General features: G+C 43.3%; 1 protein-coding gene and 1 pseudogene across 4 annotated transcripts; both read right to left on the bottom strand.

Annotated features, from left to right (window-relative positions):
• Positions 1 to 1,941: 1,941 nt before the first annotated feature.
• On the bottom strand, positions 1,942 to 3,534 carry LOC129086987 (importin subunit alpha-1-like; annotated as a pseudogene).
• Positions 3,535 to 6,919: 3,385 nt separating this feature from the next.
• On the bottom strand, positions 6,920 to 13,218 carry LOC129086990 (keratin-associated protein 4-3-like). Of its 4 annotated transcripts, none has more exons than XM_054593752.1 (3): positions 13,120 to 13,218; positions 7,396 to 7,496; positions 6,920 to 7,364 (listed from the first exon to the last, which is right to left on the bottom strand). In XM_054593752.1, exons 1-3 carry the CDS (start codon positions 13,216 to 13,218, stop codon positions 6,920 to 6,922), a joined length of 645 nt encoding a protein of 214 aa, XP_054449727.1. The 4 variants fall into 4 exon arrangements, with proteins under 4 accessions (XP_054449727.1, XP_054449729.1, XP_054449728.1 ...); XM_054593754.1 differs by having other exon boundaries at positions 6,920 to 7,320; positions 7,406 to 7,496; XM_054593753.1 differs by having other exon boundaries at positions 6,920 to 7,376; positions 7,417 to 7,496.
• Between the last annotated feature and the right edge of the window lie 1,362 nt (positions 13,219 to 14,580).

The following is a 14,580-nucleotide window of genomic DNA, read 5'->3' as shown; positions in this document are numbered from 1 at the left end:
GTGTAGCGCTCTCTGCCTGTCATCGTTTTTCCTCATTAACAGGAGATTTTCAAGTTAGTTTTCCGGGTTAACCTTTTCCAGATGGATGAAAACATTGTTTACTTTTCCGGATGGATTAGGATTCATCACTTGAGCTCTTCCTGAATCACCTCTTCCGTGCCTGTCCTCCTTCAGCTTCCTCAGAGGAAGCGGGCCCCTGTTCCCTTCCTTTGCACATTGTATGTCTTTGTCTTACGTTGCGTGGCCCAGCAGGTCTTCCCTTCGGTGATAAAGATTCTAATTAGGTGCGTTTTAGTTTGATGGCTCATTCACTGTGTGTCCGGTGGGCAGAGAAGACTGAATGGGAAACAGGGCATTACTATCTTGAGAAGACGGCTCTTAGGACTTTTCCTTCCCCATGTGTATGGTGTCCAATTTTCTAGATTTTCCCGTGCGAAACAAATAACTTGTCCTGCGGAGGAAAAACGAGCCCTGAAATTCTGATGCTCCTTCTTTCCCCTCAGCTGTATTGGGGTACGCTTCATATACAAAAGATTGCACATGTCTATTGCGTACAATTTGATGAGTTTGGACTCATGCATGCACCGTAGTACTCTTTCCACAATTAAGGTAGAAACCTATTCATCATCACTACAGGGTCTTGTGTCCCCAAGATTGAGTGTGTGTTCAGAACACTTAGGTTGAGATCTACTCTCTGAACAAAATTTTTAGTAGCATCATACTGTTGTTATTGGTAAAAGTATAGGCACAGTGTTGCCGAGCCAAAGTCTAAAATCTGTTCACCTTGTGTGTCTTTAGCCTTACACCCGTTGACCAACGGCTACCCATTTCCTCCTTCCCCCAGATCCTAACGCCCACCACTTTATCCTCTGCTTTGATGAATTTGACTGTGAGTGGTACCTGGGTGCTTGTCCTTACTCACTGTGAACCTCCTAAGGAGCGCCCACCGATGAGCCCTAATGATGAAGCATTTTCTCTCGCGGGGCGGCGTCGTGATTCATAAGCCCTAACACGGGTGACGAGTCCTGAGAAAGCACCAAGGGAGAGACATTTTACCTCCTCTACATGCGTCGAGCACGTGGTATGACGAGTCTGCAGCCGGCCAGTACCGCGGTATGACGGGGTTTTAAATAGCTCAACAAGGGGGATCATGGAGCGTTTCTGCTTCTGTGACGGATTTCCCGTGGCATAACGACTTCCTGGTCCACTTCAGTTTGACAAATGAAAGAATTTTTTGAGGCTGAATAATAGTGACTTTTGTTGACGTATCAGTGCTGGCATTTACAGTTCAATGGCGATACTGAGTGGCAGTAAGTGTGCCTTACATTGAACTGAACATTGAGTGAGGTCCTGTGCCTTTTCATTACGAACTGCTTCAGTCTCTCCTATGGATGTGCGGTGGGGGCTACAGAGCAGCAGTTCTCCGGGTCTGCCTCTCCCTGCGCCCGGAGGGCCGTGGCCCCCGTGAGGGATGGTGCGCCAGGGCAGGGCTGCTGAGAGGGGAGACAGCGTTCGGGGGTGTGGGTGGTTCTGATCAATTCTCCCAGGTCCCTCCAATGTATTCACAGCTCCCCAAGCTCACGTGCCCTGTGCACTGATAACGTCTCATGTAGATCTCAGAGAGGCTGTCACAATCCGTCCTGTGAGATGTGGTGTCTTCGACAAGGGTGTCAAAAGCTTTTTTTTTTTTTTCCATGATGGAAATTAATCTTTATTTACAGGACACAGTAAGATAATAAATTTCAAAATTAGAAAAACCTATTGAGAGGAGACGTTTCATACACTATGTACAGTTTGGAACTGTTCAAGTATAGTTCCATTGTAAAAGTGCTACAATATCAAACCACATTTAGAAAGAGTTCTTAGTAGAGAAATGGTTAAGACAAACTTATACCAAGCATAGTACACAACAGACAACACTTTATGCCTCAGCTGTACCATCTAGAAGTTCAAGGTCCCAGGAGTGCCATCCTGAACTTGGAACGTATAGCCATCAGAGGTAGTTTCTGGCACAACATTCTGATCTTCCTCTTCCTCTACAGAGAAATACTTCTCAATCAACTTCAATGAAGCTTTGTATACATATTCACTTTCATGGTTTTGTAGAGCTTCAATTTTGTCCAAACCTCCACGTTCTTCGATCATTATACCAAGTTTCTCAGTTTCACCTAGTTTCTCAGCAGCCTGGAAAATATCTGAAATGGCATCCAGAATAACCAGGATAATTTTGGTATCTTTCACAGTTAAGAGGTTATCCAATGGTTCTATTATGCCACAGTGAACAAGGGATACAATCTGCTCAACTGTTCCACCGCTTGTATAGTTGGTCACAGCCCATACAGCTTCCTTTTGTGTCTTCAAGTCTGCCTTAGACAGAACAACAACGAGGAATGGGACTATTCCATGATCCACAACTTGCTGTATCTGGTCCTGACGGCCAGCTGTGATGTTTGGCATTGTCCACGTAGCTTCCTCCTGAATATTAGTCTTAGAGCTCATTACCAGGCTGGGAAAGACTGCAAGTGCTCCCGCATCTATTACCACCTGAGTCTGTTCATCGGTCCCAGTGACGATATTTCCTCTGGCTCTTAGCGCAGGAGTCACAATTGGCAATTCAGTAGCTCCCAGGAGCTTCACGAGTTAGGGCACAACTCCTGTTTTCACAACCATTTCAATCCGTTGATTTGGGCCACCAGTAAGATAGGAGATGGCCCGGCAGCTCTCCGCTAATATTTCTGGGTCATCATGATGCAGGAGACGAACTAAAGTAGGAAGAATCTGCTCAACAGCATCTGATGGGGGTGCAGGATTCTTGTTGCGACAAAGGTTTGAAAGTGTCCAGGTAAGATTACGTAAGTAACCGCATGCTAAAGATGACATATCAGGAACTGCAAGAAGAGCTAACAGAGGATCAACTGCACCGTCCTTGATGACCAAGTCTCGGAAAACCGAACCATCACCTGCAGTGTTTCCTAGAGCCCATACAGCTTGTTCCCTGATGTGAGCATGGGGAGATGCCAACAGAGAAATGAATGCTGGGATAGCACCTCCATCTACTACAGCCTTGGTCTGTTCCGATGTTCCGGAAGCAATGTCAGTGAGGGCCCAGGCAGATTCAAACTGAATGGGACTCCAATCAGTTCTGCCCAAGAAGGACACAAATTTTGGAATGAAACCAGCCCGGATTATGTTGTCTATGGGTGGTTGTTTTCCCCTAGAAAGCAGTTTCCTTGCAGCCTGGGTAGCTTGGAGTTGGCTTTCCAAACTCTTGCTGCTATTTATGCCTTTGACAATGTCCTCAACAGACCCATTTATAATGCCCTGGTTGTTGCGGTTTCCCTACAGTGGAGAAGTAGCATCATCAGGAAACGAGCTTACATTTCTCCTTTTCAGCATCTGTTCATCCTTCTTAGCTTTTCTCAGGTCCACATTAACTTCTATTCGGAGGCGTCTCATTTCCGTACTGTCTTTCCCCTTGTTCTTAAATCTGTCAAGGCGGGCAGCTGGTGAATTAGCCTTCTCGTTGGTGGACATGGTTACGAGGCAAAGGGAGACGGCTACGCAGCCGGTTTAGTCTTTTCACAGGAGACGGTGCGAGACGCACAGGCTGCGGTTCGGTTGCTCTGAAAACGTCCAACACTGATCATCACGAAGACCATGTCAGATGTCAAAAGCTTTTCAACCGCCATGCTATCATTGAGCATAGTCGGTCTCCCCGAATGTGACGGCCTCCAAATATTTGATGAAAAGACTCGCATATTTTCCTTCTCGTTGCACATGTTATGATAAGACTGTCAGCCAGACCGAGGTGTCCGTGGCTCTGTCCTCAGGACGGCCAGTCCAAGAGAGGAATGGCTACCCAGAAACCATCTTCAAGTTGAACCTGATACCGAAGTGCCAGACATAATACAAAAACAGATGTTATGGTAGTGAGCCCTCCCTCCTCCCAGGCTCTCCTTGATTCCCAGAAGAAAATGTATACAGGACCACACTGATGATGTGTCCGTGTCCCTCATTTTTTGAGACACTGGCCTGTTGATCCTCCGGTTGCATATGTGAGAGAGGGACTGACCCTAATTATAGTAATGGGCTGATATCGGATGAGTGGGTGTGTCATGGGATCTATTGGAATCCCCTCAGCAAATATCTGTTTTGGAAAGCAGCCCGCATAGGTAGTCAGTGGAGGGACTTAACTCTACGCTAGTGTCCCAGAGGAAGAATCAAAGACCAGATGGCGGAGGCTGGAGCAAATGCATTGGAGGATCCTTTCCACCTTGAATGACTTATAAGTCTAAGAAGCCAAATTCCTCAGGATGCTCTATTTTGTTCTGCTGTGAGTGGGATCAATTTTCCCTTCTGCCCTGTCTCCACTTTTCAGGAGACACAAACAGGTCATAGCAACCTGGGCTCCTGATTGGACCTCTGCCGGCAGGCCTGGCTTGTGCTCAGAGTCTGCCTTGTCCTGATAAGGAGCCCAGGAGCAACATTGGATTGGACGTGTCCGAGCCTCATCTTTGGTCACAGAAATAGGAGGGAACAAAAGCAGATTCCAAGTGGTAGTGAGCGCAAAGGTCCTAGAGAGCCCCCTCACGGAGTCTGAAGAAATTCTACGAATTCCATAACACCTTTTGTCCTATGAAAACGTTTCCCGAGCCACTGTGATGACTGAGTCCTTCGGATATCTCAGCGGAGAGAGTTTTTATTTACTTTAATTTCCTATTTGCGTTATTCATAGTGTGTGTGTCTCAGGATTGGCTTCCAATAGAGTTTCTTTATTCCTCGTGATTTCTCCTAGTACGTTAACAGTTTCATTTTTGTTTTGAGTTTTTCCCCCAATGGAATTTGTTTTGGTTTAATGGGTGAATGGATAGCTGTCTCCTTTGTCCATCCTAGAGGTGACTAGCTTTCCTATGAAATTCTTGCAATAGTATTATCTTCCCATTGTGATTTAGGATTGAACTCTTCATTCTGTATTTAACTCCTAGAGGCTTCTAGGTCTCTTTTGGAGTCTATGCGGCGACACACCTCACTGGACGAATATCGTTCAGTTCGAGGGTCCCTCATGTGACTCTCACTTCAACAAATCCTCCCATTTATGACTGTGTATTGAGGTCCCTTGTACTTGAGTCTTTTTTCTCTTGGTCCTGTGTTCTTGATTTTATTGTAGAATCGTCCTCAGAATTAGTCATGTAAAATCACAACTTTAAAAAGTATTGACCTGCATAGTAAATGTCCCTTTGTGCCCATCCAAAGCAGAAAGGGTCCAAAGTAAGACACCCAGGCACGCGTGCTGAAGAGATGGTTGTGACGAGCTAAGTTGTGCCTTAAGAAAGTGCTATTGAACTTGGGAAAACTCTTCTCTCCACAGCTACGTTTCAAGTCAATGCTCAATTTACCATGTCCCTAAAACTTGGACATAACTCAGTCGGCTACAGAGATGACTGCGAGCTGTATTTCTGTACTTCCGGGAAATGTTTACGCAGTGCAAGCCTGTCTCCCTTACAGAAATTAACTAAGGCTGAAGCTAATTTTTATACCCCAAATTAGTATCTTAATTCTCCGAAGTACAGTGGTTCTCCTGTAAGAAAGACTAAACCATCAGAACCCCTTCATCTAAGGAGAAAATAGATAGGTTTATAATGAAATTTTTGAAAGCCATAAAGAACAGGAGATTTAAAAACACAGACAGAGAAGGATAAATCCAACATTAGTCAAACTGGGACAATACATTTCCAATAAGAAGTGGCTTGTGTGCCAGAAATTTGGAAAACTCAATAATATTTTTCTGCAAAATGGAATGAATAAGTGAAATAGTGAATGAGTGAGTGAACACATAAATTTGACCTTCGAACAGTTAAGATGTCCTTTACAAGGGAATGTTTGAACAAACCAAACACTGTACATCCCACATGGACCCGCTATGGATACACCGGATACCTCACACAATTTCCAGGGAACCACGCTGTGTTGTGGAAAGCCAGTCACCAGTGGTTCTGCCCCGGATTCCACTTGTAGAAGAGGCTTGGGATACAGTCTTTGAGAAGGAGAGCAGAGGAGTGGGAGCCCGGGGTTCTGGGTGGAGAGTGGGAGGGAGTGGCTGTGGCTACAGAGGACAAGCCTCATGGAGGAGCAGAGCTGTGTATCTTAACTGTGAGGGTGGTTCCACAGTTCTGTACAGTACACGTGGTTGAACGGCATACCCCAGTGCGCACGCACACACACACATACACACACATACACATTGCACTCGTGCATGTAAAACTGGTAAATTCTGACCAGGCTCTGCGCTTTGCACCGACGTACATTTCTGAGTGTTGACACGTGCTAAGGGAAAGAGGCTGGAGCATGCGCCCACCCCGCCCGCCCCCTGGATGGGCCCTGCCCTGCCCAGAGCTTGCGCCTCGACCCGCGGGAGGATCTCAGGCAGGGAATCCAGGTCTTGCTGTAGGAAACCCTCTTAGTACCTGAAATGAGAATGCCGAGGGACCGCTGTTAGAAATCCTGGTATCGCCTCCTGTAGTCTGTTCCCCGCAGGGAACGGTGCCCCAAAGGCAGGCTAAGGATGATGATTCCAGAAGGAATACGAGTCAGACACAAGGCTCTTGTACTTTTATGCATGGATAATGAGGATTTATTTAAGGTTCAGGGTGGTGTTCATGTGAGAAAATCTGGCAGGGAAGAAATATAGTAATTGGGAAGACGTGTTGGTTGAGAGATTTCCGAGAAAATTCAGATTTTGGGTTCCTTTGGGAGAGAGGCAGGCCATGGTGGGCTGAAGGGGCGAGTCTACTTGGAGGCCAAAATCAGTTTAAGACTCTGTTGGAACAAGGTTGGTACAATTGTCCTCTCATGACTCATTTGAGTGGGACGACATTAAGAAGATGGTTGACGCCAGGCCGGTGGGCACAGGTCAGGGCGATCAGCAGCAGGAGCTGCTAGAACAGACTGGGCGGCAGCAGGGGGTCTGACAGCAGGTGGGCCTGCAGCAGGTGGAGCCGCAGCAGCTGGAGCCACAGCAGGAGGGGCGGCAGCAGCTGGAAATGCAGCAGGTGGGGCGGCAGCAAGGGGTCTGGCAGCAGGTGGGACGGCAGCAGCTAGAGATGCAGCAGGTGGGCCTGCAGCAGCTGGAGCCGCAGCAGCTGGAGCCAGAGCAGGAGGGGCGGCAGCAGCTGGAAATGCAGCAGGTGGGGCGGCAGCAGGGGGTCTGGCAGCAGGTGGGGCGGCAGCAGCTAGAGATGCAACAGGTTGGGCGGCAGCAGCTGGAGCCGCAGCAGCTGGAGCCACAGCAGGACGGGCGGCAGCAGCTGGAAATGCAGCAGGTGGGGCGGCAGCAGGGGGTCTGGCAGCAGGTGGGGCGGCAACAGCTAGAGATGCAGTGGGGGGGGGGGATGCAGCAGGTGGCCAGAGGGTGGACAGCAGGTGGGCCTGCAACAGCTGGAGCCACAGCAAGAGGGGCGGCAGCAGCTGGACACACAGCAGCTTGGGCGGCAGCAGGTCTCCTGGCCACTGCCCTGTTCTGAGCAGACGGATCCACTACAGGAGTTGACCATGGTGTCAGAAAGGTAGAGGTTCTGTGTGAGTTTGTAGAAGGTTGACTGTGGACTTTTCAGAAAGTTTGGAAGTTTCCTGCCCTGCTCCCCTTTTATACCCTGCTAAGGAGTACTGTCATGAGATGCAGTTCTCTTTCCTTGTTGTTGTTTATCCTAATAAACAGGCAATTATCAAATTAGCTTTTTGTTTTCCTGGTCAACTTCTTCAAGATGATTCGAAGACATTGTTTACTTTTCCTGATAAGTTACAATTCATCAGTTCTGCTCTTCCCGAATCACCTGTAATGTGCCTCTCTGCTTCCACTTCCTTGAAGAAAGCTGTTACGTGACTTCTTCCTTAAATAGTCTACATCTTAGTCTCATTTTGCACAGCACTGCATGTCTCCCCTTGGGTGATGAGTGATGCTTGTAATGAGCAACATTCTTTCTGGTGACTCAGGAGGAGAAAGCTGCCATTTAGACTGATGGCTCATTCACTGTGTGTCAGGTGCGCAGTGAAGTTTTGAACGTGAAACAGGGCATCAGTGGCATGAGAATAAGAAGACTCTTAAGATATTTCCTGTTCCCGCTGTGTATCATGGCCCATTTTCTAGACACTCTGTGGGGTGTCTTAGGAAATGGCCCCTCCATGACCACAGAGAGCAGGTGGCTTCCTGGCCAGTAGCCGTAAGGAACAAGGAAAACAGCCTGTATCTGGAAGTCCCAGCCCCGTCAAGGCCCCTGTGTCTACCACAAAGTGTAGAATTTTCACGCACTGGCCCCTCCCTTACCCTGTGAGTAGCCCTGGGCCTGGAAGCGGCTGCGATCTCTCTCAGGCCAGCCTTCCGCCGTCACTGCAGTGCCCTGTAATGCGAGCGATAAGCGGAACGTCTGCAGCATGTTCACATCTGCTTGTCCTCCAGGTGGTTTCTTCAGAATATCACAAACACGAGTGTAGCTCTCTGGTTTGGAGCTCCTGCATTACACTTTCTGATGGGAAACAACATGCTTTCAAGTGCACCAGTGTGTATTGTTGTTATAAGCACAATATTGCGCAGCACATCTCTAAAACTTGTTTCTTTTGTATAACTGAAACTGGTACTACTCATTGCAAAACTACCCATTTCTTCCTCCTCCCATCCCTGGAAACCACCATTTTATTCCCTTGTTTGAGCTTGACTCTTTTCGATATTTCATGTAAGTAGAATCATGCAGTATTTGTTCTTCTGTGACTGACTTGTTTCACTTAACATAATATCTTCCAGATCCATCCATGTTATCACCAATGGCAGGGTTTCCTTTTTTAAAGGCTTAATAATACACACCTTCATTAATGTTGGCATTTAGAATATAAATGGTGGTTGGCAGTAAGTGTAACTTATAGTGAAGTTAACATCATGTGAAAACACTTTTGTCTTTTTCATTACAAACTGCTTCAGTCTTTCTTATAGTTGTGCAGTGGGGAGATACAGACCAGCAGTTCTCAATCTCTTCTACCTGATACCAGGGGTAACATGGCTCCCATTAATGATGGTGAACCTGCGGAAGAGCTGCAGAGTCAGAATACAGCATTAGGGTATGTGGGTGGTTCAAAATCAATTCTCCCACGTAATTTAAATGTACATTTAGCCAACCCCAACTCGTGTGCCATGTTGCATTAATAACTACTCATCTAGATCTAAGAAAGGCTCTGACATTTCATCCTGTGAGATTTAGAGTCTTGTGTAACAATGCCTAGAGCTTTTCCAGTCATGATCTTTGTCTTTCAACATATTCGGTCTCTCCTTACTTTATACCCTCCAAATATTATGATGAAAGACTTTCATATTTTATTTTTCATTTTCATATTTTATAGGAAGACTCTCAACCAAGCTGAGATGTCCTTAGCCCTATTCTTAGAATAACTAGTCCAAGACAGGAATGGCTACCCAAAAACCATTCTAAAGTTGCAATATTATTTTTTATGTATATATTAACTGTCTACATTCTTTTTTCCTTCATGGTGTGCGTGCGTGTGTGTGTGTGTGTGTGTGTGTGTGTGTGTGTGTGTCATTTTGTTGTTCTCATTGCTTAGAATAAGCTTAAGTCTATGTTTGGAAATCCCTCCTGATTTCTTTTAGAACTTTAATAGTTTTGTTTTTATATTGAGTTTTTTCACTCTAATGAAGTTTACTTTGGTTTAATGAATGGAGTATTATCTCTCTTTTGTTTTCTCCTTCCATTATCCTGAAGTTAACTAGCTGGCCTATATCATTTTATAAGTAATTCTTCCCTTACATGTTTATTTTAAATTGCATTTTTTTATACTTAATATCTATAGGCTGTTGGGTCTATTTCTGGACTCTATTTAACAGCACGCCTCCCTGTTTGAAAGCTCTGTGTAGGAGGGTCTCTAATGTGACTTGCGGTTCCAAAGTCCATAAATTTGGAACCTTGTCAAAATTCTCTTTTACTTGACTACACCTAGATCTCCCTTTTTCTCCCATGTCTATGTTATTTTAGAATCTGTAATTGTTTTCAAATTTAGTAATGTAAAATCACATTTTTAAGAGTATTCACTGTTACAGGGTATAGGAAAAGTCTCTTCGTGCTTATCCAAAGAAGCATAGAATTAAAAATAAAATACCCTGCAACACATGTGCTAATGATAATCTTGCTGAGATAAATTATGACTTAGGAAAGTGATACAGAACTCTTGGAAAACTATTTTCCTCCACAACTATATTTCTAGGTTACTGCTAAAACTACCAGGGCCCTCCAAATATTGAACATAAATAACTAGGCTACAGAGATCAATACAATCTGTGTTTTTATACTTCTAGTGCCATATTTCACCTGCTTCATACCTGCCTGCAATTCAAAATTTAACTGAGTCATAAACTTTATAATTACCCCAAAAAAGATTCTCATAAGAAAAGAGTGGTTCTCTTGCAAGGAACACTAAAATATCAGAATCCTTTAGTTGAAGAAGAAAATAATTAAGTTTATGATGAAAGTTTTAAAATCCATAAAAAAAAGAGATAGATTGATTATATCCAAGAGTATTAAAACCAGACTGTGTGTCTTGCACATGAAAAGTGGCAATATTTGACTCTAAGTATTCCTCAGTAAGTATTTCCAAGTAATAAATAGCCTATTTAACTTGGAACAGCCCAGCTGTCCTTCAGAGGTGAATGGTGGAACACACAAGCTGTGGTACATCCATGCCGTGGATTCTACTCAGCAATACAAAGGAACACGCTGTTGATACACGGAACAACTTGTATGATCTCAAGGGAGGGATGCTGAATGTAAAAAGCCAATCATGAAAGGTTACGTACTTTAAGACCCCATTTGTCTTGCTTGACATGCTTGAAATAAAGTTACGGAGATAGAGAACAAAGGAGCAGTTTCCAGAGCTTACGGGCGATGAGCGGGAGCGGGTAGTTGTGGCTGTGGAGGGGTGAACGGTGGGCGCCTTGCAGAAGCGGAGCAGCTCTGTATCTTGATTGCAATGGGGTTTACAAAAATCTGTACACGTGGTCAAATTGCATGCAACTATAGGCACACACAAGTGCATGTAATACTGGTAAAACCTGAACAAATTCTATGGATAATGTGCGTTTCTAAATTTGTTATGTATTATATTTATATAAGATGTGACTCTTGGAGGAAATTGGGTGGCGGGTACACGAGACTTTGCTATGCTATTTTTTCAACTTCCTGTGAACCTATAGTTATTTCAAAATTAAATGTAAAATGAAGCTAATTGGATATAAAAGGGAGCTTGAGTTTATTTGTCTACCATGCTCCTGTATTTCATTTTATCTTTATGACACTTTAATTTTTTTCCTTCAATCCATTTTTTATTTGAGAAATAAAGAGGTTCTTACAGATATGATACAAAATCTGAAAATTCTAGTCTACTGCCTTGAAATCAGAAACACACAGGTTTTTGAAAAATTATTTTTTTAAGTATAAGAGCACAGCGTAAGATACACTTCTTAGAAAAATGTACACATGCAAAACAGTATTGTCAACTATAAACACTGTGTTACATAATAGATCTCCAGCACTTATCTTGCATAACTGATACTGCGTACCCCTCGGCCAGCTTCTCCTCATTTCCTCCTTTTCTTAGCCCCTGGCAATCACAAGTGTACTCTCTGCTTCCATGAGTTCGAGTATTTTAGATCCCACACATCAGTGAGATTATACTGGGGTTGTCTTTCTGCATCTGGCTTATTTCACTTAGCATAATGTCCTCCAGGCCCATTCATGTTGTTGCAAATGGCAGGATTTGCTTCTTTTGTATTGTTGAGTACGAGGTATATATGTCACATCTTATTTATCCATTCATCTGTCTATGGACACTTAGGTTGTTTTTATGTATTAGCTATTGTGAATAATGTTACCATAAACATAGGAGTGCTGATATCCCTTAGATATCCTGATTTCAATTTCTTCAGATAAGTATCCAGAAATAGGATTGCTGGATTCAATAGTAGTTCTATTTATAATTTTCTGAGGAATATCCATACTATTTCCCATAAGAGTTATACCAATTTAAATTCTCACCAACAGTGTATCAGGATTCTCTTTTTTTGTTTACATCCTTGTTAACACTTGCTGTCTTTTGTTTTTGTCTTAATAACCATCCTAACAGGTGGGAGGTAATATCTCATTGTGATTTTGATTTGCATCTCCCTTATGATTAATGACGTATGCCAATCTTGATAGGTGGGTATAGGTGGGTATTGTGATTCTTTCTCTAGAGAAAAGTAATCTTAGGTTGAGAGAGGTGAAGTAACACGTTTTAAGATTACAACTGGTATGGGCTACAGTCAGGATGCAAACCGAACTTTAATTCCCAAGTCCAGGGCCTCTCCTCTGTACTGAGCTGCCCCTATTTAAATTGGTTTAAATCAATGTATGGGTCATAGATTACTAGGGACTTTTTATTTTTGTACAACTAAGGATAGCAGTTGTAATCCATAGCCTTCATGTAACACGTATTAAATTCAAGCTTTCTCTCTTTAAACCTTTCTTATTTCTGCTGTGAGACTGAATTCCGGCCTGGATGGAAATCTCATTGGTGAGTGCCAACTTAATTTTTCTATTGTACATTCCTGACAACTTCTGTGTTGTGTTCTCAGCAGTATCAGAAAAGAGACAGCAGTATCTGTTGAATATTTCATTAGTAAGAAATAATGAAAGATGAGCAATTTTAGTGCCTTTGAATGCCAAAAGTTTTATTGGGGAACATCAAGCAATTCCACATGAAAATGGATTCCATAAAAAAACATTAAAATGAAAATGCCTATAAGGGGAACAATTGAAAATTCCTACATTTTGAATCAAAATTATAAAGCATTTTGATATAGACTATAACTACAAAAAAAAAATACAAAATAGTATAGAGACCAGCGGTTTCCAAATCAGTCCACAGGTCTGTGGGTAAGTTCCTGACATCCGGAAGTGCCACATGTTTTGTTGAATGGGACACTCTCTCTGTGGACTAAAGGACTGGGTCAAGGAGGTTCAGGTTCAGAGCAGGAAATTCAGCAAAAAGAGCCACCACCACAGCCGGGGTGGCAGCAGGTTGTTCTACAGTCTGGCAGCAGCTGGGGCGGCAGCAGGTCTCCTGGCCGCAGGTCTCCTGGCCGCAGCCCTGGCCAGAGCAGACGGATCCACAACAGGAGCCGACCATGGTGTCAGAGGGTGGAGGTTCTGGGTGAGTTTCCAGAAGAGTGTATTTCTTGAATCTCAAGTCTCCTTGCCCCAGGTTCCCATTTACATTCTACTAGGGGAGCTCTTTTCTTACTGTTCACCCTAATTAAGTAAACAATTGTTCAACTGGGGAATTATGTTTTCTAAATTGGAAGGAAAACACTGTTTCCTTTTCCTGATGGATTAGGATTTCTCACATTGACTCTTCCTGCATCATATCTTGATTGTCTTCCTTTGCACGCATCACCTTGGTTCAGATGCTGGTAGAATATTGTAAGCGGAACATGCTGACTCACTCCATCTGCCCTTTCCTCCTGCATCACCTCCCGCCATTCCTTCCTTGTAGGCATCATTTATGTCCGCAGGCACTGCAGCTCCTTCCATAGAGCAGTTGTCACTTGGACTTTGACATGAAAGAAAGAGTCCACATGTAACTCTTACCCATCTGTGGGTCTTACTCTGCTCACAGTTTTTGCAGCATTACTTATGGAAAAAAAGATTTAGTCACAGGTCCAGAGGATGGAATCTTAACATGGAAAAATGAGGTTAAAGCCATCAATGTGGTCAGTTGTAAGCAAAAAAAAAAAAAAAAAAGTCAGGAGAATCCAAGACACCCAGACTGTGTTCTTGTCCCATTTCCTGGACTTGAAAATATTGGCAGTTTCCCTCTTTATATAGAACAAATGGATCTGGAATAGATGTAACCCTTCAGGAATCACCATGGGAATTGATAAAGTCCTTATGTTTCTGAAAAATATTTATACACAAAATAGAATATACTGTATAACCTCCATTAGGTAAATATATATATATATAGAAAAATATTGACATAATTACCAGAAATATTAATAGTAATTATCTCTGATTGATGGGCTTATGGAAACTTAATTTTCTTCTGAACACTTTAATCTTCTAGCTTTTCTTTGACTTGTTTTTCTTTTGTAAACAGAAAAAAAAAATGTTTTCATGCTCCTGCAGTCTTTTGAGATCTTCTGGGGGAGGAAGAAACTTTCCTCTACCCTCTGTGGTTCTTTCAGTTGGTCTAATAATTAAATTTATATGAGATAGATTAACAAGAGAAAATAACAAAATTTAATTACATATCTATGTCTGGGAACCCCACATACATGAAAGATTCAGGGATAAAACGTTAAAATGAGGTACACATGGCATTCTGAGTTTAGGACAAGGTAAGATGCCTTGTGGCTTTAGACGCGTGGCAGGTCATTTGCAGAACAGTAAGAAAAGCAGGTGTTCAATAATTAGAGTTTTCCCTACCCTATATATAGGTCATAAAAATTTATTTTTGGTAATAACTCTTATTATGGTCAAGGCCCCTAAT

This window comes from Pteronotus mesoamericanus, unplaced genomic scaffold, assembly GCF_021234165.1.
Source record: "Pteronotus mesoamericanus isolate MK-2021 breed Mesoamerican mustached bat unplaced genomic scaffold, CSHL_Meso_final scaffold_476, whole genome shotgun sequence".
In the NCBI taxonomy this organism is placed as follows: domain Eukaryota; kingdom Metazoa; phylum Chordata; class Mammalia; order Chiroptera; family Mormoopidae; genus Pteronotus; species Pteronotus mesoamericanus.
The sequence above is the reverse complement of the archived record's forward strand: the minus strand, read 5'-3'. Positions and strand labels throughout refer to the sequence as shown.